The 26,532-nt window shown below is 50.7% G+C and overlaps 5 protein-coding genes and 1 non-coding gene across 6 annotated transcripts; 4 read left to right on the forward strand and 2 right to left on the reverse strand.

Moving 5' to 3' along the window:
- Positions 1 to 335: 335 nt before the first annotated feature.
- FOBCDRAFT_226651 (PLC-like phosphodiesterase) lies at positions 336 to 4,075 on the reverse strand. The gene is made up of 4 exons (XM_031185975.3): positions 3,675 to 4,075; positions 3,042 to 3,617; positions 1,499 to 2,973; positions 336 to 996 (listed from the first exon to the last, which is right to left on the reverse strand). The coding sequence occupies exons 1-4, from the start codon at positions 3,696 to 3,698 to the stop codon at positions 822 to 824; spliced, it is 2,250 nt and encodes a 749-aa protein (XP_031037110.2). The 5' UTR covers positions 3,699 to 4,075; the 3' UTR covers positions 336 to 821.
- A 505-nt stretch (positions 4,076 to 4,580) lies between these two features.
- FOBCDRAFT_226654 (uncharacterized protein) lies at positions 4,581 to 5,380 on the forward strand. Its single transcript, XM_031185973.3, has 2 exons — positions 4,581 to 4,917; positions 5,009 to 5,380. The coding sequence occupies exons 1-2, from the start codon at positions 4,841 to 4,843 to the stop codon at positions 5,208 to 5,210; spliced, it is 279 nt and encodes a 92-aa protein (XP_031037108.1). The 5' UTR covers positions 4,581 to 4,840; the 3' UTR covers positions 5,211 to 5,380.
- A 123-nt stretch (positions 5,381 to 5,503) lies between these two features.
- FOBCDRAFT_t152 lies at positions 5,504 to 5,603 on the reverse strand. Its single transcript has one exon. It is a non-coding gene; the product is annotated as a tRNA-Ala (tRNA).
- A 3,540-nt stretch (positions 5,604 to 9,143) lies between these two features.
- On the forward strand, positions 9,144 to 12,787 carry FOBCDRAFT_295141 (uncharacterized protein). Its single transcript, XM_031185969.3, has 2 exons — positions 9,144 to 9,681; positions 9,735 to 12,787. The coding sequence occupies exons 1-2, from the start codon at positions 9,275 to 9,277 to the stop codon at positions 12,553 to 12,555; spliced, it is 3,228 nt and encodes a 1,075-aa protein (XP_031037104.2). The 5' UTR covers positions 9,144 to 9,274; the 3' UTR covers positions 12,556 to 12,787.
- Positions 12,788 to 14,950: 2,163 nt separating this feature from the next.
- FOBCDRAFT_43562 (uncharacterized protein) lies at positions 14,951 to 16,528 on the forward strand. The gene is made up of 2 exons (XM_031185967.3): positions 14,951 to 14,966; positions 15,036 to 16,528. Exon 2 carries the CDS (start codon positions 15,392 to 15,394, stop codon positions 16,484 to 16,486), a length of 1,095 nt encoding a protein of 364 aa, XP_031037102.2. The 5' UTR covers positions 14,951 to 14,966; positions 15,036 to 15,391; the 3' UTR covers positions 16,487 to 16,528.
- A 1,717-nt stretch (positions 16,529 to 18,245) lies between these two features.
- On the forward strand, positions 18,246 to 26,517 carry FOBCDRAFT_203356 (uncharacterized protein; the record flags this gene model as incomplete). Its single annotated transcript, XM_059609054.1, has 4 exons — positions 18,246 to 18,292; positions 18,348 to 18,489; positions 18,532 to 18,600; positions 19,444 to 26,517. The coding sequence occupies 4 exons, from the start codon at positions 18,246 to 18,248 to the stop codon at positions 26,515 to 26,517; spliced, it is 7,332 nt and encodes a 2,443-aa protein (XP_059465178.1).
- Positions 26,518 to 26,532: the final 15 nt, after the last annotated feature.

Consider the following 26,532-nt stretch of genomic DNA (forward strand, 5'->3'; position numbering starts at 1 on the left):
GACTTGCGCAACAGCGAACTGTGAAACTGCTCCTTTCTGGAGAGCTGAACGAGCACGTTTCACATAGAGCAAATACCAATCAATTCATGATTTGTGAGCGGGTAGTGTCCTCGCAACGTGTATGCAGTAGTTTACTTGTAAGGCATGATAAGTGCCGCCACGCTGGCACACCAAGCTCCTAACCAGGTGCTGTGCGTTCTTCATGCATGCAATGTCACTCGAGGCTGCAGCGGGTCAGAAAGAGCTATGCAGGCAATCTGGCCCTCGTCTGAGCATTATTATACGGGTGAACAAAGACGTTCCTCGACTGACAGATAGCCAGATGAGCAATGTCAATTCGACTCAGCACTGACTACGACAAACGGCGGAAGGCTTGAGGGCAAAGAGAAATGGCACAAAACATTCATTGTTCCTGGGTATCCCAAAACTCCTGTCTAAATCTTACCAAAATCCCAGCTATACCATTATCAGTCCAATAAAACACTATCACAGAAAACAAAACGGGGGTCAGTTACTCAAACCTCCTCCAGGATGAGAGCTCATCCGCGTATACGATCTGACCGTGATTTGACACATTTTCAGAAAGGCCGAAAGTGTCTAAGAGACTTGACCGGGCTAAACCTCAGGATGAGGAAATGAGATATGCTGGCAGCCAAAGACCGATGGCCAGTCTGTGTGTGACGCGGGTTGCTGTAGACGCTGTCGTAGTGCTGTGCAGCATGCACAAAGCATCATCACAGCAGGAAGTTGCCACAGTACACGAGTAATGCCCTTGGGATCAGATGTACAGCATCATTCGCAAGGATGAACTATACTATCGATCAAACCAGGGTCTTCTCAATTTTAACCAGCAGCTTCCCCCCTGGTACAACGCGGGGCTTCGAGTCCATGAGTCGGATGAATCGATAGCCGGGTCGCAGACGGTCTAGGCGAATGCAAGCCCAGGCAAGCAGTGGCGAGCTGCCAAGCTTGGTTGAATCGTCCTCGACCTTGAACCTAGGGGATTGATCGAATTAGTACGATATAAAACAAGAGTTGCCGACCAACAAGCTTTGCGTCCCGCCCCGCTAGCTGGCGGACCTCAAGGATGGCGAGATGAATGGGACGAGTCACAATCACGGTGCACCAGATATGACCATACCAGTCTAGATAGTGTGGGAAACGGTAAATAGCAACCCGACGATCAAAAATGATTAACCGTATTTGGATCTGTGATCTGCGCCTCACTCAGGCCGAACCGGAGGTCTGTGTCCTGGGGCAAAGCGTGTCTTGGAAAGCAGCTGGTCCTTGATACCCAAGGAAGCCGATGGGTTATAGCTATTACCATGGGACACAAAGGAGCTCACCGCCATAGTGTAAGCTCTTTGACCGTACAAGACCTACTACAGTGTTTCCACGACACACCTGTGATTGGCAAGACACAGGAGACGGTCCGAGAGCAGGGGGTGGGAGGGTGGGATACCGATACATGACAGAATTGAAAAAGTTGTCCACTAACCTGATGAAACTGAGCTCTTCGACCACCTTGGGAATGTTCAAGAACTGGAGGGTCGAGCCGTGGGGGCCGAAATCGGGATGGTCCGTCTTACCAACGTCCGTTTTATCTTTGTACTTGTGTTCCTGCATATATGCGTCACGTTCAGCGTCGGTTGGTTTGTCGACATGCAGCTCTGCCTTTATCAGCGGCCTAAGGGTACTGGCGGAGCGACCGACGTCCGCTGCGTCGCCAGCTTGGATCGGAATGTGTTGTCCAGCAAAAACTGTGATCCTCAAATTCATGGTACGACCTGGTGTGGCTTCGCCCTGAGTCTCTGCAGACTTGTTTGAACTCTGATAACCCTCCGGTTTCAAGACCCAACCCTTCTCATCTGCAAACATGCCTTCGTTGAGCATCATGCCTTCATCCAGATATTGCCAATTCATGGCGACCATCTGAACACCGCCACGCCAAAAGAGACTTGGGTCTGGATTTGAGCTATCGAACCTTCGACCTGCGGGGAAAGCGCGCATGAAGTATCCCTTGTTATGGGTAAACATGTCGCGATGCTGCTTCTGGTGAAGTTCTAGGATACGATTCTCGCTGATGGAAAAAATGTGGGCAGGAATTTTGGCTTCCTTAGTTGCGAGACCCTTGTAGTGCTGACTGCGTGTGTACACGGCAAGTTTGCCAAGGTTCTCACAGATCCGGACCTTGGAGCTGGTGTTCTTCTCGTGTGAAGGAAACGTACTGTTAGAACCTGTCAGGGATGGTCCTGTGGACTGCAAGGGATGCTCATCCTCAGACCCCGATGCATCTTCGTCGTGTGCGTAAATAGCAGGTAGATCCATAGTGCTGGGAGGCACCACGATCTTCGCAGGAGCCTTCTTAACCTTTACGAGAATTCTCTTTCGCAGCTCGCCCAACTTCGGGAGTTGCAATCTAGGGCCAGTATCATCGAATGCTTTATCCACAAGCATCTCGCCCCATTCCTCTTTCATGATTTTGACCATGACCTCTTGCTGGTCCTCATCAGCGTGCACCTCCAGGCTGACAATAATTGGAAGGTCATTATCAACGAATGCAGACTCGCCAACGGCTCTGCACACCTCTCGAAACCCACACGGCGCAGTCAGGGTCCATCCATGGGTCACAATTGGCTCGTCTTTGGGGAACGACTGCCTTGTGCGTGGTGAAAGAGGTTTAGCAACGTCAAGACGGTCTCCAGATTCTCGTGTCTCGAGCGAAACTTGATTCAAACTCGATCGTGGGGAGGAATTTCGGCTTCCTAAGCTGGTACTGCGGGAGCGATTGGCGGTTTTGTCACCAAGATAGCCTTCAACCTTGTCGATCACCGTGGTAGCGACATTGGGGAACGATTCGCCCGAGAGTCCACGCTTGTGGTCAATCTTGGTGGCTCTGCCTCTCGTTGTGGGAATAATTGTATCCCCATTCCACACATCAATCTCGATACAACGACATCCCCGAAGAAGAACCTATTAGCAACCAATGTCAGCTAAGCCATTCTCAAAAGTGCTTGTAGGATTCCGTCGAATAAACGTACGGTTCTGTATGCTTCAGGGGAGCTTCTGCTCAGTGAAGCCAGTTGATTCCCAACCAGATATGTGTTGTGACTGCTGCTAATAAAGTAATTTGTGAGAGGTTTCGAGAGATCCTTTTCGGGCAAGGGCCCGGTGGCCTCCCATGAGAAGTCGGTAACCCAAGTGTATTTGAAATCTCCCAAGGAATAATCCTCCTTAGCAAGTTCGCTGACGGCGCTCTCGCTCTCGCCCTGGACAGTTCGTAGGAATTCAGCAAACTTGGCTTTGGATAGTCGCGGTTCTGAACCCCGCAGGTCATGGTATGTACGGTCGAGGGCCTCATGCATCTCAGTAGTAATATGGATGTCTGGTATATCGGGAATTGGCGCTTGCTGGTCAGAACTCCGGCTGGAGCATTCGTCAATCGGCGGTTTCTTCTGTGCTGGAGGCTGTTCCCAACCATACATGGGAGCTGGGGATGCGGCGGTGGTGAAACGAACCATGCCCTTGAGAGCGCCTATGGCCTGGAAGTTGGAGTTGCCAAAGATGGACATAGTACGCGCGCGGCGAGGTTTGTCGTCCTTTGCGCTACGGCGCCGCTGGAGTCCAATGTTAGTGGGTACGATCAAGAGATTTGGGATGCTGATATGGCTCACTATAAGGCCACAGAAGAGCGACATGGCGACGAGCTATGGTTCCCAGAGGCGAATTGGGGTTTGAAGCTGGCGATATCGGCGACGGTTATATGGCAGAAACCATTGGAGCGAAGGGCTGCCCCGTTGGTCTAACCAAGCATGAGAAAATTGCAAGCCCGGAGTCTTTTGCTTCGCAGTTGAGAATCGGTACCTTGAATCCGGCCTTGAGAGCAGAGGTCCTTGGATTGAGCGTTGGCAAGTAAGATGTGTTTGAAAGAAGGAGAAGAAAGGCGACAAAATGGATGGATTGGATGTCAGCACGCCTGTCTGATAGGCGATAAATTACGGCGGTCTCCCCGGTTCAGTAGCCAAGCTAGCAGCCGAGTCCAGGTCTCGCTAGCGTGCTGCAGCACAGCCCTAGGGGGATGGGTCGAGCAGGGGGGCGGCTGAAAGAAGAATGGATAATGAGTCCCAGGGCTAGAAAAGATTGGACCGTGGAGGCTTGGGGGCGAGGAGATGATTGGAGAGACCGTAGTTGACTGTCTGGAGGAAGCAGGGCGATCAAGCAGCATCACGGCCACGGCTGTTGTGTCATCAAAGAATGAGGATGACTGCGTGAAAACAATAGCGACGGCCTGATGGATTGGGGGCTGTGCCATGCCATGTTGTGCTGCGCTGCGCTGCCATGTGTTACTGTGTGTTGTATTGCATCAATGATGAGCCCTGCTATTATCCAGATTAACAGATGCTTCATGCCAACTGATTGATCTGCCAAAGTAGCACATTAGTAATTTCTATGCTCTGCCAGCAGGCATAAAGCATTCCGACCTTGAATCCAATCATTAAAATGGGATTCAACGCCCAGACCAAGGCCCGTTGAACGGCTCCGGGACGGTGCGGGTGGGGCCGGAGTGGGGCGCAGTCGGCCGAAGCATCATTGACCAAGGTAAGCAGTGAGGTCATACCTTGGTCACATTCAATGACAGCGTAATTCACATCCCAAGGTTTTACTTACTCGAAGACTGCAGCAATTAGGGAAGTCGTCTACAAAGACTGGAGGGCTTTCGTGGATATCTCCAAAGCCAAACGTATCATACTCTGCAAAGCTGCACCGAGACCAAACGCTCTTGATCAAACTGGTAAGACTTGACTTCATATACACCCACCAATACTGCATCTTCAGCATCATGGGCTTCGGCAACGAATACGAGGAGCAAGTTCGAGCATGGGGTTTCGAGCGCGTCTTCACCTGGAGCGATTCGCCGTAAGTTTTCTTTGCTGTTACGATTGTCTTTAGAGACGAGGATTCCTGCAGCCTCTGCACGTCACATATCCTTTCTGACATATGGTTATAGAAACACTCACTATCCACCACACTCACATGCCGCTCTTACGACTCATCTGATCATCGAGGGCTCGATAACTATTTGGTATCCGCAAGAAAAGGACAGCCAGAAGCAGGTATATGGTATAGGGTCACGTATTGACGTCGATGCAGGAAGGATTCATGAGGTCCAGGTCGGTGGAAGTGGGTGCACCATGGTGATAGGTGAATAGGTGAATGAGGAAAAGAGTGAACAGTTTCGCTTTTGTGTTGAGTTCTCGGACTTGATTTCGACAACAAGGTCACTGAGTTCATGGCTTAGGGTGGCTATGCCTTCACATAGTACACATTGTATATAGTAATGTCTAAAGCTCAGCAAGCATCTTACACTCGTTCAAATAGCATACACGTTCTGAATTAACAGGGTGAAGTATAGTCTTGATGCGTCATCCGCTGAGAGCTCTGGAAGCATTTCGAGTGTTTGAGCAGCAAAAAGAGTGAGACGATAGAACGTGACTACCATGGTTGGACGAACAGGGAATCGAACCCTGGACCACTCCCAGATGAAGGGTTGATGAGCAACGAAGCCATGCTAAGGGAGTATTATACCACTAAACCATTCGCCCGAAACTATTGAGTTACGGTTTCAAAAGATGTAATATTTGCGCTTGGCAAAATGGATACTGTAAAGTTCCGTTTGTAGATTGGAGAACATTTGGCGTCAGTTGGAGATATCCGGTACAGGGTGTATACCTTATTGAAAGCCTGTGAATAGGCTAGTAAGAGGTATCGCCAAAGAAAGCACTGCTCTGGGTTTTGTCTTTGCATCCATGAGAAGAAAATCGTTGCGGGGAACGTCAAGAAGTGAAGAGGTTGGGTATGCATGTGCAGAACATTGAGAGTTTGCTGACACGAATGTCACGTCGTGTGGTGTTGGATATATCTGAAAAGGCGGGCCAATGGCACACCGCATGTGAATGGGTGGATGAACTCTCATGTCGATCCCGGAGAATTCGATGGCACGAGTTCGCGATTTCCATGTGGGTTTATCCTGCAAACATCATGCACTAGGAGTCTATGACTTGGTTTGATGATGTGATAATTGCGTCTTGTGTTGACTCCAATCTGTCAGCATACCATCGAGTGTCTGAGAGCCCTGATGTGAGAACGCAGTCGAGGGAGTTAGCTGAGCAATAGACGAAACGGTCAACACGGGTCGAAAGCAAAAGGCTATGATTAGACAAGTTCGCTTGTCATCTTGGATGTTAAATGACCCCATGTCGAATGCCCAGGATGGGACCCTGCCTATCTCTGCTTGACCTGTCGGCCGATGGATGGATCCGATCCTTTAGTCTTGACTTGAGCCGTAGCATTTCCCCACATTCAAGAGTCTCATTTCGTGTAACATCATCCGGAGTATATTGCTGTATTGAAGATTTGAAGTCAAGAGGTCGGGCGTCATGCGGAAAAGGTTGGTGGTAAGGCTAGCTCTTGTTAATTAGACTGCCACAATTAGTAAGGCCAAACCAGGCAATTCTATCAACTAGGCCTTAGTTTACCTTCGATGGCAGTCAGTCTTATCTGCAGAAGGCTCATAGCAAGGTGTCCAAGGTCGTTGAATGTCTAGACCTCACCTTGCACGCCAATTTGTGAGGGGTTAGAAAGAGGCCTCGTAATGCATGCAATGCACGTTAGGATTTCTAAACTCTCGGCGGCATATGTCGGCCATGAAAGTCTGTTTGTCTTTATTCATGTTTATGTTGACACAATAAGTGCCAGAAAACTGGCAGTGTAAGGTGACTAGCGCGCTCAACAAGAGGGAAGGCTCAAAGACTATTTGGTTTATGCGTGAGTAATTGGCTGCAAGCCGTAGTGGACATGGCGAGCGCGTGTGTGGCTGTACGCGTGGATAAACAACAGAGTTTGATGACATATTAACCGTAATCAAGTTTTGAACTTGGATTTAAAAGTATCAGAAGGCCTTGGTTTGAGTGATATAATACTGCCATTGTATGAATAGAATGCCTGGGTACCTATAGTAAGCGGACGGTGTCGGTCTGACTTTGGTCTAGTCGGTTTATGTGGCTTACCTTGCAGATTTAGAGCTTTTGCTCCCTCCAAGGTAGTACTCAAGTTGCCTGCTAACCTTTTAGGTTACCTGAGCTAGCCAGAGGTGCATAGGTATCTATGGGTATCGTACGTTGAATGATGGATCCCATTTGAAACGCTCCGGTAGAGGTGGTAGGTGCGTTGAGTTATGTTGTGTTATGCGGGCTGCTTTTGGTCTTGGTGGAGCATTGCTATTCGACATGATGAGATGACGGCATGGGGAAATCATGATGCAGCCATATCGTATCGCATCGTATCGTGTTGGGTGTAAGTCATGGTGCGCGTCGGTCTCCATTCTACAACATGCCGACTCCGACGATACAGCATTAGCATCGCATCGTATCCACGGGGAGAGCGCTCGGACGGCTTGCGTGTTTCGTTTAATGTGTGTTCTGGAGCTGACAATGACAATTGCAGCCGAGTCGGGTCGAGTCAAGAATAGGTTATATCCACGGCACTCGGTCTGTAACGCTGCAGCTCAGCCTCTAGTTGGACAGCATCATGTCAGCTCTTGGTTGGGTGGCCTCGACCGTCATGGAGTTTGAATTGAGCAAGACGAGACAAAAGAAACAGGTTCAGAAAAGAGGCTTGAGATTCCGAGAGAGAGGCCGACAGGGGGTGTGAGTGAATGCTCCCCAACTTTGCAAACAGCCGCCGACTTGTACTGCAATAAGAAAAAAGCGGTACTGCCTGTTCTATAGTGGGCTTTATTGGCCAATATCGATGAATGTGATGCTATGGATTCATGTTTGGCAGGATTGTCTATGAGACGGATAAAACAAAGGAGCTGGCGGAAGTCGTCCAAGATGATGATTTACACAAGCATAATTTCGCGGATCATCATAGTGTGTGAAAATCCAAGACCTGATCGACCTGCCATCCCTAAATGACACGACATCCATGTTCACTCGTTTGCTTGCTGAGGCTGCCAGGCTGCATACATAATTGTAACTCGATTCTCGTAATCACTCCAGATGTGGTTGTTGGAAAGGGTTGATCGAGTGCAAGGCAGAGTGACGGTTCGAAGCCCATGGCGGAAACTTAATTATACATACTACTTAGTAGATAACCTCGGATGATCGCTGAATAAGACTCGCTAAAGTCAGCCTCCAACGCATAAATTGTGAGATGACTTGTTGTTATCTCCAGGCAGTAGAGATGCATTGAAACCTTGGCGCCTCTGAATCGAGGACATTTTTCCGAAGTCAATTGCCCTTCCAACCAGTTGATTGGCTGCTGGGCGGTTGCCGAAACGTGCAATCCAGTCCAATCGTATTAGGATCGGAAGTATCGATGGAGGTGCCTTGGCTAGTGCTACCTACCTGCCTTAGCTCGTTCCCTTCGGTTCCTTGGTGACCTTTTGGTGACCATTAGGTGTTCTGCTAAGGCTGCTAACCTCCAAGCTCTCCAAGCTCCACTCTCTTCCCGTCATATCATAGCTCCTCTAACTTAGTTCCTCTCCAACATGGGAAACTCAGAGTTCGTCTATTCCGGGAGTGACATGGACGCGCAGCTCCTCTTTTCTTGCATGTGTCCCCTCATCGAGTTACTCTTTTCATCATCACATCAGCGCTATTCTCCGCTCTGTTCCCTCAAAGCTGTGGCTGCTTGTGATGTGCTATGCTGTGCTGTTTGATGCGAGCGTCTCGTCTCGCCTCGTCCGCTCCCTGTCCAGTTCGGTATGGTTTGGTTATGGTCTCACCCCTCCCATGGATCTCATACCTCACCTTAACAACCAGGTTCTCCTTGTCCTTGCCCGGGAGTTCCCCTCATGCGACGCCGACTTTCAAATCAACTCCGCCAAAAATGCCATGGATCTTTAAACTCGACTCCACCTCGTCCAACCTCCCCTCTCTCTCGCTCTCTCTTATTCTCTTCTATTCTCATATTACCGAGCTTCTTTCTCATTCTCGATCCTCTTTCTAGCTTATAGACTAAACAATCAACCAACTTTACGAATATATACTCCTCCATCCTGTATACCGCGAAGCTTCAGCTTCAATTTCATCCATCCTCGCGGCTGAATAGAACGACGGGATAATTCGTGTTTGACGGCATGGAGGCGTTTATGTACCAGTGAACGGTCGTTTCTGCTTGTTGAGGCATCTCACAAGCTCTCCTCCGAGCATCCAGCCTCCTCTCCTTCCGATATCATCTCACGAGCAAGGAGTTGAACCAGTTTGGCCCAATGGGCAATGAACAATCCGCCGAATCCCCTCGCGGGCATCGGAAACTATCCAAGCCACCTCACTGCAGCCAGGCATCTGCAGCTGGTCTGCCATACACTGCTACTGCTGTGACACCCCATCGTGAGCACTTCTCCAACTCGTATCTGGTCGGATCGCTGCCGCCTGCTCCCAATAAGGCTTCTACAACGAGAAGAGTGGCGCCTGGGCTCGGTATAGCCGTCCCAGCTGGTGACGCTTCCAGTCCTATACAATCCCCTACATGTAGAGACCCCATGCGCGATTTGAAATCGCGTACGCGGTCTATCCAGTCAGAGCAGTCTCCTATACTGCCAGCTTTCGTCAACAGCTCCAGGACCAGCTCTATTGCTCAGGATAGCGGCTACCGCACACTGACGCGCGCTGATAGGTTTGTGCAACATGTCTCCATGTCGATAAATTGAGCTAACTGCCTGGAAATAGCATGCCTGTTGCAGTACGGCGTGGCTCTGCAAGCTACGATACGAGAGCTGCCGAGGCCAAGACGCTTCTCAGTGCAAAGGAGAAGCTCCCAAGGGAGCCCATCATCTCCAAATCCAATAAGCATTCTGATGAGACAAGTCAGGATGTGACGGATGATACCAACAACGCCACCCAATCTGCAGGTTCATCCATTAGCAGAACAAATTCAGACGTGTCTCTTTACATGCCAATGCGCCGCCGCTCGGTCGTTCAAACTCCAGGCATAGCAACCAGGGCTCATCATTCCAACCCCCCAGTCTCAGCCAAGTCGAGTTTCCGCAAGAGTCTCCCAGCTACACCCTCTCAGTCCAGGCACAATTCGATAGAATCTGGCATGGCGAGACGCATGTCAATGCCTACGACAATCCCTTCCCAGGCGCAATCCCCGGACCGAGCCGTAACGCCAGTCGAAGCTGACTATAAACAGCTAGGTGGTATGAAGTTTGGATCCCTACGCATCACAAACGGGGCCCCCGGAACTTCTCCAATGCCCGAGGATGACGTCAAACAGCAAGGGGCTTCTGAGTCGGCACTAGTAATCCCTCGTGCGGAATACTTTCATGAGCAAGCCAAGAACCCACTCAGGTTGATGAATCAGGGCTCGACCATGACAGAGGCCAATGAGCTAATGACGGGTGAGAAATCACTTACTGCTCGAGTCGCAAGCTGTGTCACCGAGTGTTCGAGCGATGCAGAAAAATCTAGAACAGGCGATGGCGGAATGTCTGGGAACGGGAATGCTGTCTCATTTCCGGTTGCTGAGGTTCTGGACGTAAGGGAAGATCCAAATGCAAAGCCCGACCCCAAGAAAACGCAGCTTGGACTCGAAAACAAAATGCTTAAAGGTTTGTCAAGATCTGATAGTGGCTTCATTCCAAGTCCTTCGTCTGAGAAAACCCATCGCTCCGCGTCTCGAGTCGACAGTGGTTACAGCTCCAATGTCTCTCTCCGATCATTGCCCAGCCTGAGATCCGGTGTCACGGACAAGAATACAATGGCCTCCGAAAAGCTTGACGTGGACATGTCCGGGATGTGTTCGCCCTCGGATTCGAATTCGACTCGTACTTCTTCCTCAGTACCTTCTCAGACACGTAACCGGCTGCCTATCCACCTCGAGGTCCCGTTGTCGTCGACAGATGATGATACCTCTTCGGCTTGTCTAGCAAGCCCCTCGAGTCCTGCTAGTCGTCCATTCTCGTCATTTAGTCGTGGTAGCCGCATGCGTCTCGCTTCGTTGAAATCAAACAAGAGTTTCGAGCCACGAGTGTCGAACACTGCGACAGCGCCAATCGTCCTTTCTAAGGGAGACTTTCAGGAACAGCTACCTTCGCCAGCCGCAGACGTTAGTCGTGGTGGCAGTAAGATATACAGATTCCTGAATGGCTCCCGCAAGAAGGGATCCCTAAGGAAAGGGGAAGTGGCTATGATCGAACAGGACTTCACTACCGATCCTTTAGGACTCAAGACAGGCTCCATACCTAAACCGCACCGACCTTCGCTTCGAAAGGAGCCGAGTAAGGACACTCTGCATACTATTATGAGTGTTGGAAGCCAGGATGCGCTTGGTAATACAAGACGCGGGGAGGACGTAGCGCGAGGGGCCAAGAAGACCGTTGGCAAGAAGATGTCTCGACGTCAATCATGGCGCCAATCCATTGCTCAGATATTTGGTTCTCGAAGCGCGGACGCTAGCCCTGCCTTGAGTTCCAAGCCTGAGCCCGAGCCCACACCAAGGCGCCCATCAACCGCTATGGAGCTTACTTCTCGTTCTTTTAATGCGGCCCCCAGCCCTCGAGCTGTGAGCTCATGGTCATCCCGTCCAAAACCAAGAAAGGCTGCCAGTAGCTCTGGCAGCTTAGCTCTACAGACCCGGAAGGTGGTCAATAAGTCGAGCATACAGGAGAGCCGTGACAAACCAGAGCTAGCTCATCTTCGTACGAATGTTTCCGCACCTAACTTGTCAGCGAACCATCGATCATCCCTGAGTCCATCTGCGCTTGAGATGGATCAGACGCTGCGAACAAAGACTTCACCACCGGTGAGTATGCAGAATCGAGGCAGTAAGCCTCCCAGAGCAAAGTCACAGGCGCAAAATCGAGCTATGGCACCTTCATTCCCTATTAACTCCCGTCCGAGCGCTAGTCGTCGACTCTCGTTACCCCAAGATTATGGTCGAATGACACCACACAGCCGTCAGATCTCACATGGCCGTACTGAATCACGCAGCTCCAGTCGAGGCATGACCATGAGTCCTACCGCAGGTTTAAGCTCCCAGCAAGTCAATTCTGTTCAACACTCCAGAGTTTTGTCCTACTCGAGTAATGGTACGCAACAGAGTGGTCCTGCTGCCCAACAAGTCAAGCATCACCGGCGAGTATCAGCACCAGCGCAGCCGCGCCAAATTGCCAACATGCCGCGCTCTCGAAGCAACACTACATTTATACAGATACAGCAACAGCAGATGCATCAGCAGCAGATGCTACAGCAACACCAACAACGACGACCTCGAACATCTGTCCAATCATGGGCTCCGATGGATATGCACAGCCTCAATCAGCAACTGCAGCAGAACTACATGATGCAGAATCAAGCGCTTGTCTATGGTGCACCGAACATGGTTCAACAATACCCAAACATCTACGTTACAAGCCCAGTCCCAAATCATCCTGTTCATGGTAGACAGAGTTCCCAGGGTGGGATGTACGTTCAAGATCTCCCTTTTCGGGTCCTCCACAGCTATAACTCCCCAGCATATCGAAACGTTCCTATATGGAGCCAGTAGCTCAGAGCCTCAACAGTTAGCTCGCCTAGTTCTTTGATTTCATCGAGATACCATATATGATGAAAATGGTTTACAATTTCATTGACTCTTTTACTGCTCGGCGTTTTCGGGTAAAGGCAGCCTTTCCTTGGAGTACTGGAATTGGCCCACAGCGTCCACACGCATTCCTTCGTTCATTCATTCAATCAATCACACACTGTCTTTCATTCTAAGAAATTGCATGTACATTTTTACGACCACGTGGAAAGTGTTATCAGACATGACAGCTACATCCTCCAGTGCTGAGCTTGTGTTAATTTTAGTAGTTCGTTGTTGACAAGCATGGTCTTTTTAGGCGATGTATGATTCAATATGCTAGCTTTACTAGCTCACAGCGCATCGTGCACTCGTACAGGGAGAAGTGTCGATAGGAAGTGCAATTCTCATAGTGCAATTCTCATAGTGCAATGCTGTTTAATGGCTTGGTATCTCCGCTTCTCCGTTGAAACCATTTGACTATCGTGTGTATGAACTAGTCCGGATAACCTCATGGCAGACGGCAGACTGAGCTGGTTCGCTCCTCCTACGCGTGCTCTAGTGCTTGCTTAGCCCTGCTTCTTGTGGGTATAGTTATAGAAGGCTACGGCTACGAGAAAGGGGTAAGAGAAAGGGATTAGTTGGACTGATATTAAGCATCCCCATGATTCCCGACACAGCCTCACACAGATCGACAAAAGATCTAGCTAGAGTGACGTAACATCAAAGACACGTTACTGCCCGACTCTTAATATGAAACAAATCAACAGACGAGACCACGAGAAAGGATCTGAGTGGTTGATGAGACTTGTTTATAGGAAGCGAGGTTGGCGATACAGTATTTGCGCTGGTCTGACTATCAACAAAGCGTGACTACATACGGAGTAGCAAAAGTCCTTCACACCACCATAAGCAAGGAGGAATTTGGTGACAGGTCACACCTCCACATGGAACCATGAAGGGCCACGGGGGCAGAGGCCTTAGGAACACTACCACGTCTCTCAGACAGTTGTCGTTTTAGTACGCGGGGATAGATGGAGGTCTAGCATGATGCTGTAAATTAAGAACAAGAGATAACCTTGACAACATGTCGCAGAAGGTGGATTCTCATGGCTATAATATCTTCTGGGGAGCAATAGCATGACGACAATGGAGACGGATGAGAAGACCAAGAACGAAAGAATAGCTAGAATAGGTAGATATCTTCCTTAAGGTATGATTGGCGCTCCGGGAAGACGGGGAGTTTTTGGCATGGCGTTCCGGGGGGGATCAGGTTCTTGGTGGGTCGATGCTATTTTTGAATGGATACGTATCTTTTTAGGGGACATGCATCCATGCATGATGCCCGTTTCCCTATCGGACGACGCCAGCCTCCCATTTATTCCTTCATCTTTGATCCCCCAGACAATGATAGAGTGGATAATCACTTGATGAAAATAATAATTTCGCTGACAAGACCCTGACGATGAGCTATGTCATAATAATGGGCCAGGGCCTGGAGGTAGCCGTTTGTTCATGGCGTCTACTGACATGTGTGTGTCTCCATGTGAGCAGTTGAGTGCAGAAGGGTGATGACGACGACTCCTAGAGGGCTGACAGGGGTGGGAGACCCATTCAAGATGGATGTTATAGCCAGTTTGATTTGAAAGCAGTGAAGCATATGGAGTATAGCTAAGTAGATTATGGTGAGGAACACAACGCTTTATGAAGGAAAACGGATAAAAAAGGACGTCAAGCTACCAATTTGGAAGAGTCGGGAATGTCTCATTCATCATGTCGTCGGTAAATACCCAAGGAACAACTGGGCACTTGCATATAAAAACAATTCTTGTGTATCATTCAGGGGACCGTGCAGAAACAGAAACAATAGATCGCCCCAAAAACTGGCATAGACACGCTCGTAGTCGAATCGGTTAGTGACATCTACCGAGACGAAACGCTGGCTCTATTATGTGGCTTTTTGACTGAAGTTCCATATCGGCACGGGCAACCTTAAAAAAATCGAAAGTCCTAGTAAACCTAACCCAGCTTCGAGCATGGTCTAGACGCGTCCGTATCAGTGTGGCCGCCACCAACGGGCTGTCTGTTTCGGCTAGGTAGGTGGTCTTAGGCGGTTCTTTAGGTGAAGCTTTGGCGCATGTCACCCAAACGCACCCGACCTCAGCAGTGGCCTCTTGCCCAGTCTGCTGGGGTAAGCACAGCCTCCATCCAGTACCACCGGATCCATGCAGGCAAATACGAGAAGACCTCACAAGTCTGCTAGCATTTCCTGACCCATCTTTCCATTCCATCCATTTACCCATATTTTTCTTTGTCTGCCTGCCCTTGTCCCTTTATAAGTCTCCTCCCATCGGTGCCGTCACACAATTTTTACTCTCGTGACTCTATTCACCTCTGTATTACTCACTCTCGCTTTTCTGTCTTTGTTATTTTCTCTATCGTTTTAAATTAACATCGTATCCCAGCTAATCCTTGGCTCGTCGATCTCACTCTCGCTCACGCAACTCATTTGGCATCAAACGACTATCCACTGCAGATACAGAAAAAGTCTTGTTATTCTTTGTCTCACGCCTATTCGTTCAGGTAGTCACAAACGACGATTTGACACAACTCTTGATCACGGATACCCAGATTCCTCACTTGGGTTGTGTATCCCTCTGGAAGTTCGCGTCAGCGGCCAGTTTAAAGCGCGATTACGCCTTCGTTCCCCTTAGCAGTTGTGAGCCAGGACGACAGCCTCTACATACCTCAGCTGGCATATCCTGCCTACCTTACCTAGTCAACCTTTCTTTTCGCAAAACACTCCACAACCTCAGTCGCCATGTACATGACACGCCTTGTGAAGCTGCTAATGGTAGCTCTTGCCGTTGTCTGCGTCGCTCAGGCATCATGGATTGATCTCAACAAGATTCACTTGCGGGAGCGTCGACTCGTCCGCAGAGCAAGCCCAAGCCAGTCCGATGACTCTCAACCAAGCGCAACTGCACCTGACAGCAAGCCTTCAGCTACTCAAGCAGACCCTGCATCTGATCCTGCTCCTACTGATGCAGCCGACCCTACCTCGGACGACTCTGCCAAAACCGACGCTGAGGCTACTCAGGCTACTAATGAACAAACAAAACCATCTGCCACTGATGCTGAGCCTACCAACAACGATTCTGCAAAGACAACCGCTGCCGATCCCTCCCCCACAAACGCTTCTCCCACCAGCAAGCCCGCCGAGAAGTCTAGTGCTGCTGATAGCAAGCCCTCTGAGACAGCTGCTGCCACACAATCTGAGGCTACCGACAACGCCGAGTCATCAGCTTCTGCGACTGATGCCAAGACTGCTGCTCAGTCGACAACCAACTCCCCAGCAGCCACTAGCACATCCAGCAACAACCAGAACAGTGACGACGCCAGCAGCACCGCCAGCGAGAACAACGATGAGGCTTCCAGCACTGCCGCCGAGAAGAACACCCGGACTACCGCTAGACCTGTTACCTCTACGCACGTCGCCGTCGTCACAAGGACAAACAGCGATGGGGATCTTGAGACCATGACCACTACGAGTGTTTCTACGTCAACACCTGGTCTGAGCGACGGTGGTGACGATGGAAGCTCTTCAGGCATGTCGGCCAAGACCCGCAACACAGTTATCGGAGTTGTTGTCGGTATTGGTGGTGCAATTGTTGTTGGTGCCCTTGGCCTTGTCGCATGGCGAATTTGGGGGCGCAAGAAGCACCAAGAAGAAGCTGATGGTCTTATGGACTTCAACGAGAACAATAGCCGTCCTAGCAGCAACGGCCCTTATCACAGCGTTGAGAAGACTGAGTACGGGAGTGTCGGGAGCTCAGGGCCTCAACGCAGCCCATTCCAATCCACGCTGGACACTTATCACCAGCCAACACCAGTGAACGCCTCGTCCAACTTTTAACGACGGAGTCTCATACTTCCTTTGCATCATTGATAAAAAAGCATTCTCTTTTCCTTTATTTTTCACATTTTGCACTATTCGTTTCAATGGAGGTCTTCAAGGTCATAGGCGTTTCGGATACGAATGTTTTTCACAGGGGAGTCATATAGAAAGTGCTGTACGAATTTGATAACGAAAGTCACGGCTGCAATCGGCTGAAGCAGCATATATCCCTGGGTCCCAAAACCTTGCGGTATTTGGGGCAAATCATTTGCAGCATGCATGACCTGGTTCATGGTTCCAGTTTTTGAGTTGTCTGGGCTTGATCATGCTGCATATAAACATATACTTCTTCCCTCCCGCAGCCAAGCCAACCATCCGCTATGTAATGGGATTGTGTATGTAGAAACTCAATTAATAATATCTCAAGCCTGGCTTGTATAATGCGTTCTTGAAGTCGAGCATGAGTGAAGTGGACCTCTATGAGCGTACTTGAAGCAGTGTTCCTGCAAACATGTGATGAGGTCAGTAATTGTTGATTTGACAGTGCCTTTATTATCTCCATTTGGGTTAATAGCAAGGGCTTTCTCCTGCGTCGTCAAGGCTTTGTCGGAGGTTAAGCACTGCACTGAGAGCTTTGCTCTCCCACTACTCGATCTGACCTCGTGGACTTCGTGTGGATTGCCTCAAGTTTCTGATGGGTACAAAGCATCGCTTCACGATAACAACGAAAACATCTCCACCTTTAACTAGTCGGTCCAATCGAACATATCACATATTCTTGGTCATGCCCATCGAAATTCGTTGTTTGTGTGGGCAATGTATTCTGAATCACGGCTTAACGGCTACTGAATTTCGTAATGGAGGCGTAACAGCGAAACCCTTGGTTGAACGTCTGCTACTTATGCACCGTAGGTGTATCCTAGACTCGGACCTTTCATTTGCGGTACATGCATCACCAAGAAAATCAGGTAAGTCTAATAAGAACGAGCAGATTGAAAGGGCTCGGAGGTACTTTCAATATGATAAATCATAAATACGCATTGGTGCCAAACAACACGTTGTATTTGATATAGGGTAAATGCATCAAACGGGCTGAGCCAGACTCAGCTCACTTTGAGCCTAGCATAGAAGCCCTTGTAGGCCTGAAGCGGAAAAGCCGACAGCCCGGTTTCCTGAACTGGCATTCCAAAGGTTAACGACGGTGGAGGCCCGAGCTAGCTCAAGGTACGGGCGGGTGCGGCCCCGACATTTTTAAGGGTCCTAGTGGAGAGGTAAGAAAAAAGAAAGGGGCAAAAAAATTGACTTTCGATTCCTTAAGATCTCAGTGCGAGAAAGGAAAGTTTTAGAGTTAGACGGGCATGATTCTTAAACCTCTCATTCCGTTGGGTGATATCACGATGATAGTTGCGAGGTAAGGTTGGCCGGGAAGGTAGTATGGTGAGTTGTCAAACCTGAACCTGACCTAAACTCCGGGGAAATGATTGACCTGGACTGATTCAATGCGAATCCACTTGTCCATTGGCCTATCCCAAGATGGATGGGACTGTGCAGGCATTTTCATCCTCGAACCATGGAAGAAGAAATGGAAGAATATCGGAACCCAAGCTCAACAGTGATGTCGCGTACTGATACAGGCGCTGGCGGCCAGTGATGCAATACCTGCTGCTTCAATTTGAAGGTAATAAGTCATGAGCAAATGAAGAGAAGCCTTAGAGACAACCAAATCAGCCGCCAGTGCTCGACCAGTTGTCGTGCTGTAGCATGCTGAGGTGCGAAAATGATGAATGATACACCACCAAAGCGCAATTCGCAATACAGACAAAGGTATTACCTACCAACCTATCGTCTGTCGAGTTCATCGCTTCGAAATTCTTCCAAGATGCCAGGGGCCCTTGGCGAAATTACGTCGTGGCCAGTGCGGGTACCGACGAGAGCGGGTCTCATTACAGAATAGCTCTCCTTTGAAGATGTTCCCTGTGGACGAGGCTACAGCGATTCTCCCAAGTGGCCAACTGTTCAGTGTCTGAATTGGATGATTTGCTGTCAATCCTTGTGCTCTACAGCGTCACCAAGAAGGAAAAGCTGGGCCAGCACACACACCCAAACTTGGAAGTGGCCGCCGACCAGCGCAGGTGCGAGAAAAAACCATTGACACCAGAGGCAGCTGCATGTGCAGGTACAGACAGATGGCACTCGACCCTCTCTTGACTCTAGTCCAAGTTAGCATGAAGTTTTGAGCTGCCTTGTCCACTCATTATCAAACAAAGCTCTCTAATCTCATATCACGCCCCTCGAATGAGAGACGTCTTCAATTTGCTCTACTGTTCCTTCCTCTCTGTCCACGCAACTTCTCCATCTTGTCCTTTTTCTCCTTCTTCCCGTTAATGCTGGCCGCCCAACCTTCGCAACTGACAACATTCCCAAAACCCCGATGTGTCTGGCCGGCATCATCTTTTTCTCATCTTTGCTGTCTTCTGGTCACTCTTTTTCTCTCATGAAGCTCTTTTCTTAGGTTCTCGATAGACACTTTTTTTTCTATTACAGTATTTCGCGCGACACCCCTGGAAGCCAGTTTCCACACCCCGGAAATTTCCCACCTAAATAGCTCTCGAGGCAAACCGTCATTCCGTCCGCCCCCTTAAAGTTGGACAACGCGTCGCGTAGTATCCAGATATTTCTCGACCGTTAGGAAGTATCGGCCACGATTACGGTTTCGCAAACCTGTGTCCCCTCCCTCAGGCCTTCGAGATCGGCTTTTCAACTGAGCGACCGACCTTGAGAGAAAGGACTGGCTCTATTTGAGACTCAGCTGCAGACATACTCTTAGTCTGCACTGATCTCCCTGGGTGAGTAAACCGAAACATATTTTCCTTATTTTGGTCTTGGACATGTATGAGCTGGCAGAACACACATTCATCTCCAGACGCCACTGCATAACTCACAGTTGCTGACCGGGTCCGCCACCAAACAAACAGGCCGCTGTAAAGACGTCTTCTACAACGTTGTCGGCTGCTCCTCCTGGTGCACCCGCACAGGACGGTCACGGAGCCTCATACTCTCGATCCCGCCCTGCCTCACCGGCTTCTCCCACACTTTCGAATACGTCAACTGTTGACGGCGAAGAGGAGATCGAGTCTTCGCCAGTTCTTCCTCCGCTTCAAGCTCCTCGACTCCCGGAAAGAGCTTTACAATTTTTGAGGACACCACCTCCCGACGAAACCCAATTCGGTACTGCCAGCTGGGGCTCTCCCTATCCCCAGTCAGACCGCAACCTGCGTCGTCAGAGCTCTGGAAGTGAAGCCTCGGACGACTCTCCAATTCATCATCTGGATATCGAGACCCCTTTTCTACGCCCAATTCCTGATCTGCTCCGTTCACAGTCCGACCCGCCAGGCTCTTCGCTGAGTGCTGCCGCCGCCGTTCTTGCGAATCGTGCTCGACGGCAGACTCGTGGTCTTACTGAGGATTGGATACGTACGCACACCACTGACGACCCAAACGAAGAGAGTCGACACTGGTTTAGTGACGGAAGTGGGAGCGAGCACTCTTCGGTGAGCGGCTCTGAACCTGGCTGGTTGGAAGAGGGCGAAGCGCGCACTCCCCGACCCATCCAGAGAACAAGGGATCTGTCTCGAGAAGGATCTGGACACCATCCGCGGGCCAGATCTAGCATCGAGACTCTCCGACCAGGAGATTCTCTCAGTCCCAAAACGGGACAGAACAGCAGTATGGCGACCTCCGAAGCCGCGCCAGTAACGCACGATGCGGCGAGCGACAGGTCTCAGGCCGCCTCCACCCCGGATGTACCTGTCGCAGAAAGTCCAAAGAAGCGTGTCCCTAGTGCTACCGCCAATGGGGAGCCAGCGCTGCCTGCAACACCGATGAAGGGCACTCAAAAACCTCTTCCTAAAGAACCAGCACCAACACCTCGACTAAAAAAGAAGGTACCATGGAGAGGCAAGAACATCATGGTTCTCATACCGCGAGACACTGAGCGAGGCCAACCTGGCCATGCGCCCATGCCGTTACGTCAAGATGAGATAGAGAGGATGTTTTCATCATGGGAAGAGCTTGGATATGACATTTCAGGCTTTGACTTGGAAGTCGAGGGCTATCAGGTTGAAGGTACAGCGGATTCTCAAACCCGAGATTCCTGGCCAGATTTTGATGAGGTGGTTAAAGAGAGGGAAGAGCGCAGCTTCAAGGTTACCCTTCCCGATTTGAATGCTTGGAAAGATTATATGAATGAGCTTCAGGAAGCGAAGCTGCGAGCGCTTGGTGTATCTTTTGGTGATGATGAGCCCGAGCAACCTTCTGTCTCTCCTGCAACAACAGACCTCAGCCGTCAACCCTCCGCTCAGTATCCCCCTCTTCCATTTTCTCCTCCTCTACCCACCTCCTCGGCCTCAAGTAACCATGGTATGCCGGGATTCCAACCAGGCCATTTCGTACGGCCCTCGACGCACAGTCCGGGTCTTTCCCATGGTGCCTCACCACTTTCTTTCGCTGGTATGCCCGGTAAATTCAACCCGCGGCAATCCATTTCGTTCCCTGCCAACAGCTCGCCCTTTGGCTTCCAACAACAATCTCCGTCGGGTTGGCCAGGGCTTAACCGCCATGATTCGCCTTCTCTCATGGGCATGATGTCTCCTCAGTCCCCCTTCGGAGCAGAGAGTCCCGCCGCCATGAACCTGCACCAGCGTCACCAGTCTCTACAATATCCCATGCTGCCCCATCAGCAATTCTCATATTTGCAGCCTGCTCGAAACTCACCTCGCCTGCAAGAGGTCCTCGAAGACGAGGAAGAGCCTGCAAGCAAGAGCCCATCAAGGACACCCGAACCTCCTCAGCAGCAGAACACGGATACCCTCCAGGCCGAGATTGATGATGCGGAGTACCACTTGGAAGAGCAGCTTCGCAATGAACTAGAGCACGAGGATTACAACCCCCAACCTCAAAACGAGCAACCTGCTACCCTCCCAGACCCGTTTGTCCCGGCTCATGGTCATCAAGCATCTGGTCAATTCACTGTCCAGGAGCGATTCGCCAGTGAACAATCTAAACCCCTGGTTCTGCATCATCCTCGACCTCACAGCCGCGGCCACTCTCTATCACAGGGTTACTTCCGTGATCACAACGAGAACAGCGTTACTGCTGATGAGAGCAATCTCACCAAGTTCAGCAGCCTGAATGAAATCCCCGAGTCCCACAAACCTGACGATGCTTATGAGATTGAGACCAATCCCAGTAATTTGGGCACACCTGTTCAAGAATTTGATTTCCCTGGATTCGGTCACCAGAAGAACTTCTCAACAGCTAGCAACCCATGGAACGATGCTGGCTCAGTTGACAGCGGGAATAAGATGGATCGACGCTCCAGCCATGCCAGCAAACCTTCGCTGTCAAAGCTTAATGTGCAAGCACCTGAGTTCAAGTTCAACCCCACGAGTTCCTTCACTCCTGGCCAGTTTGACTTTGGCAGCAAGAGCAATACCTTCCAACCTGGTGCTAGTAGCTTTGAACCAGCGGCTAGTACATTCCAGCCTGGCACAGGAAGTTTCCAACCCGGCGTGACTAGCTTTCAACCTGGCGCCAGTGCTTTCAGACCTGGTGCTAGTAGCTTCCAACCAACTGGTAGCACCTTCCAGCCTACGGCGAGCACCTTTGAACCTGGCAAATTTCAGGGTGCCAGTTTTGAGGCATCTGGATTCCAGCCCTCAGTGTTCCAGGCGAACACTCACATTTCTGATACGAACATGTTTACGTCACCTCCTGCGAAACAGCCTACACATGTTACACCAGCCAAAATCAACGTCAATGCGCCGTCTTTCTCGCCAGGCGAAAGTTCCTTTAGCTTTTCAACATCAGGCCCTAAATTCAACGTTGCTGCGCCTACGTTCACCCCTCACTCTAATGCCTTCACAAGTCCAACCAGCCAGGGCCATGGCAGCATCTTTGGAAGTATTGACCTTTCTTCAAGTGATATGCAATCGAACAAGAAGTCAAAGGCTATCCCCATCATGAGACCGTCCAGTCAATCATCTGCTAGGCCGGATCAAGCTGAGGAGCAGTTTGATGTTGACGGTCGACCTATAGCTGATGAGAACAGAGTTAAGCGAGCACGGAGCTCTGCGCCTGGCGGTGATGATGTGCCATTGTTCGCTGAACAACCTACGAAGACCGATGGGTCAGCCGAAGAAACTCAGGAAGCCACACAAGATGACCATGTTCTCCCTGCTGACACGTCAATGTCGTCTATTGTCACCTCGGACCAGATCGACACCAAGGCTACTACAGCCGCTCCGTCTGCGGCGCCTTCAGTTACGTCCACAAACGAGAATAATAACTGGAAACCATTCGAGTTTGATTCCAACCAGGATATTCAGAACTTTAACGATGCTCGACCATTTGGTGAAGATAACTTCAAGCACGAGCACAAGAAGACTCTCTCTGCCACTGCCGAACTCTTTCAACCTGGTGTGAATTCTTATGGAGAAACCACCCAAACTGAAAACGAAGAAGAATCGGACGCCTCTCCCGTGGCCAGCCCTATGCCAGCCCGTGCTCCTTCTGGGATTAGTACTTCTCGTCTCAACGCCAGCCAGCCTCCACCGAGAACTGTTTCTAAGGGGCTTGGTGCTTCACGGTTTGCTGATCCTCCCAAGCCTGCCAAGGGTCTCGCTGCATCCCGATTCGCTGGCAGCCCAACTCCCGATGAGAAGCCTCTCCCTCCTCCACCTGTTGAAGACAATGTTGTTGAATCAGTGGAGCAGGAGCCTAAGCCTGAGCTCTCTGCTACTGTAACGCACCCCGCTGGTCGTGGCAACAACGAGCCTACCTTTGAGGAGATCGACGCTGTTATGGATCAATTCTTTGATGATCCTACGATGGGTGTCAATAAGACTGTCGAAAATTCACAGTGGCAGCAATCCAGCCCAGTTCGCAATCTTGCGTCTATGGCTAACTCTTCTCCTTACAAATTGGAACCTGCTGTCGATCAGTATAATCGTGATGAAGCCAGCTTGACGCCTCGGGAATACCACCCACTTTCCGACACTTCTGCTCAGCCAGTACCAAGCACTGAGCTAGAAGATCCATTCCTGGATCCTCCTGGAACATTGATCACTGCCGATGGTGCCGATGCTGTTGACGGCGAGAGCCTGCCCGCTAGTGACTGGGAGGCTGCCTTTACCGATGACGAGCATGACAAACTGGAAAGCCGAGCACAATTCTTCGATGGACGTGTCAATGAAGTTGTTGGAAATCTATTGGCCTCACGCCTGGAGCCCTTGGAGAAGACACTCTTCTCCATCCAGCAGGTCTTGGCGACCCGAGCTCGACGTACACCTTCTTCCCGGCGCGACATGCGTAGCGTCTCCGCCGAGCTCCAGCAGAGCGATGCCGATGACGAGGATGAAGAGCCCGTTGTTCGTCGCTCGATGAGTCCTCGACGGGACAGACGTCTGGACCAGATTCGGATTGCTGTTATGGAGGGTCTTCAAGCTCAGCAACGCAACAAGCTTGAGGCCTCACCTGCCCCCCCTTCTGCACCAGCCAGTTCTGAAGCACCGGCCACTGCTATCCTTGAGGCCCTCGAAGGGCTAAAGCAGGAGGTTACAAACAACGCCAACCGTGATAATGGTCTAAAGAAGATGATCCAAGAAGCCATCGAGGCACGCATACCTGCTGCCCCCAAGTCCGAGGAGGTAGAGAACGCTAAACTCACCGAGCTTCAGGACAAGATTACCGATCTCGAGCAGCGTCTCTACTTCGAGCAGACTAAGGTCGAGAACGAGGTCTCTGAACGTCGGGCGGCCGAGGACTTGGCGTCTGAACTCATGCGTAAGCTTCAAACTGCCGAGACCCGTATTGAGGTCGAGATCATCAACCGCAGCGTTTTCGATCAGCGCGTAGCTGACTTGGAGGAGAGACTTCGGGGAGCTGAAGAACTCAGCGAGGAATCAGTTGTTGCTCGCCGTGCTGCTGAGGATAAACTTACTGAAGCCCGTGTTCAGCGTGAGATCGCTGGCGAAGAGGTGGTCCGTCTACGCGAGCTGGTCGAGCAAAGAGATCATAAGCTGCGTTCACTCGAGCAGGCAAACAGCAAGACTGCTATGCGCATTGCCCTCTTGGAGGCTGCTCAGAACAACGCCACCCAGGCTCAGCACGAAGCTGTTGCCAAGTGCAAGGGTATTGAAGTTGAGCTCAAGGATGTTCGACAAGACAACCACCACTGGCGTGCAGAGGCCGAGCGATATGATGAGTCTGCTCGACAGAAGGGCGCCGAGTTAATCCGTGCTCTCGAAGACAACCAGCATATGCAGAAATCTTTAACTACTCTTACGACACAACTTGAGGAGAATGAACGTGTTCGGGAAATGTGGCGCGGCAAGTTTGTCTCTCTTCAAGAAGATATGGGACGGGCGGCTCGGGAGATTGCAGAAGAGAACGCCCGCCGTATCAAGAAGGATCAGGCTATGCTTGCCAGACAGGAGGTTTTAGATGCTCGTCTACAGGCTGAGGCTAAGACCCGAGAGCGCTTGGAGATTGAGATGGAGCGTCTACAGTCGAACGAGCGAGCCGGTATGCGTGCAACTAATGAGTGTGCTCGTCTTGAAGGCATTATTGGCGAACTGAAAACAGAGAACCACAAACTCGAGCAGAAGGCTATGCGTTACCAGCGCGAGTTTGAAGAAGCTCGTGAGTCTGGTTTGAGTGAAGTTAAGCGGACCCGCATGGCGTTGCAGACCGAGATCGACGCCGCTAATAACCAAGTCAACTACATCCGCGAGGAGCTCGAGGAGCATAATTCCAAGCTTCGCGCTGAGCTTGATAACGTCAGACTCGAAGTGGATACAGCCAAGGCCCAGAATGAGATGCTTCTTGAAGAGGCTGAAAACAGCAAGACAGCTGAAATTGAAGAGCTTACGCGAAAGCACCAGAATGAAATTGAGGATCTCCAGACACGATACGAGCGCCGGGTCCACAACGCTCAGGAAGATGCTCACAAAGCCGAACAACACCTTCTGGAGCGACTTAGCCTGTCTACCTCCAAGACCGAGCATCTTCAGGATCGCATATTACACCTTGAAGATAAGCTGGAGATTGCCAAGCAGGCTGCTGCTGCTGCGGCTCAAGCTGCCAAATCCGCCGGAGCTGATGTCAATATCGCTGTTGCCCAGCCTAGACAGACATCACGGGATCTTGAACCTCCTGAGAGAATCTCTCCCCAGGCTCTTCGTGAATCCATCATGGTTCTCCAGGAGCAACTTCAGGCCCGCGAGCAACGCATTGAGGAGCTTGAACACTCCTTGTCCAAGATGGACCCTGACGCCTCCACAAAGATTACCAAACGCGATGATGAAATTACTTGGTTGCGCGAGCTTCTCGCGGTTAGACATGAGAACCTGCAGGACATTATTGCCGCCCTGCAGAGTGATCGTTTCGACCGCGACGCAGTGAAGGATGCGGCGATCAGACTCAAGGCTAACCTCCAAATGGAGGAACAGGAACGAGAAAGAGCCATGAACGGTGGTTCTGCCATCAACCTACCCAACATCGCTCAGACAATTCAGAACGCTACGCCGCGCGTGGCACAAACCATCGGCCCTCTCGCGGCTGCTTGGGGCAACTGGCGAAAGGGGAACCGCAGTCAACCATCCCTCAGTAGCCTGTCTGGCGTCCTCAGTTCGCCAGCTCCTCGACGAAACGCCACGCCATCGCGTAGCAACTCGACCTCCCAAAATAGTTCGCTGGGTGGCCTCATGACCCCTCCCGCTTCTAGCCTTCGTCAAACACCTCCAGAAGACAACAAGCCTCAGCCTACCGCTTTTGCCAGCACCGGGCGCCGCTTTCCATCACAAAGCTATGGTCCTGCACGAGCACGAGGGGCTTCAAACACCTCACATCGAGCAGAGCCGACTATTGTGACGCCACCGCCCAGGGAGTCGGAAGATGAGCCCATGACTCCCCCAATGATGCGAACTAGTGGCTACGATTCGGATGCTCAGCCTGGAGACTTTGACGATAACGATTTCTTTGAAGACTGAACGGATTCGAAGACG

The sequence above is a fragment of the Fusarium oxysporum genome, chromosome VI (assembly GCF_013085055.1).
Source record: "Fusarium oxysporum Fo47 chromosome VI, complete sequence".
Taxonomy (NCBI): domain Eukaryota; kingdom Fungi; phylum Ascomycota; class Sordariomycetes; order Hypocreales; family Nectriaceae; genus Fusarium; species Fusarium oxysporum.

Excerpts from the sequence above, each read along its gene's own strand:
- FOBCDRAFT_43562 (XM_031185967.3), top strand. The coding sequence starts at position 15,392 with ATGTACATGACACGCCTTGTGAAGCTGCTAATGGTAGCTCTTGCCGTT.
- FOBCDRAFT_226654 (XM_031185973.3), top strand. The coding sequence starts at position 4,841 with ATGGGCTTCGGCAACGAATACGAGGAGCAAGTTCGAGCATGGGGTTTC. Across the intron at positions 4,918-5,008 it reads TTCACCTGGAGCGATTCGCC|AAACACTCACTATCCACCAC; the intron begins GTAAGTTTTCTT and ends ATATGGTTATAG.
- FOBCDRAFT_295141 (XM_031185969.3), top strand. The coding sequence starts at position 9,275 with ATGGGCAATGAACAATCCGCCGAATCCCCTCGCGGGCATCGGAAACTA. Across the intron at positions 9,682-9,734 it reads ACACTGACGCGCGCTGATAG|CATGCCTGTTGCAGTACGGC; the intron begins GTTTGTGCAACA and ends GCCTGGAAATAG.
- FOBCDRAFT_226651 (XM_031185975.3), bottom strand. The coding sequence starts at position 3,698 with ATGTCGCTCTTCTGTGGCCTTATA. Across the intron at positions 3,618-3,674 it reads CGCTCTTCTGTGGCCTTATA|CGGCGCCGTAGCGCAAAGGA; the intron begins GTGAGCCATATC and ends ATTGGACTCCAG. Across the intron at positions 997-1,498 it reads GAAGAGCTCAGTTTCATCAG|GTTCAAGGTCGAGGACGATT; the intron begins GTTAGTGGACAA and ends TCAATCCCCTAG.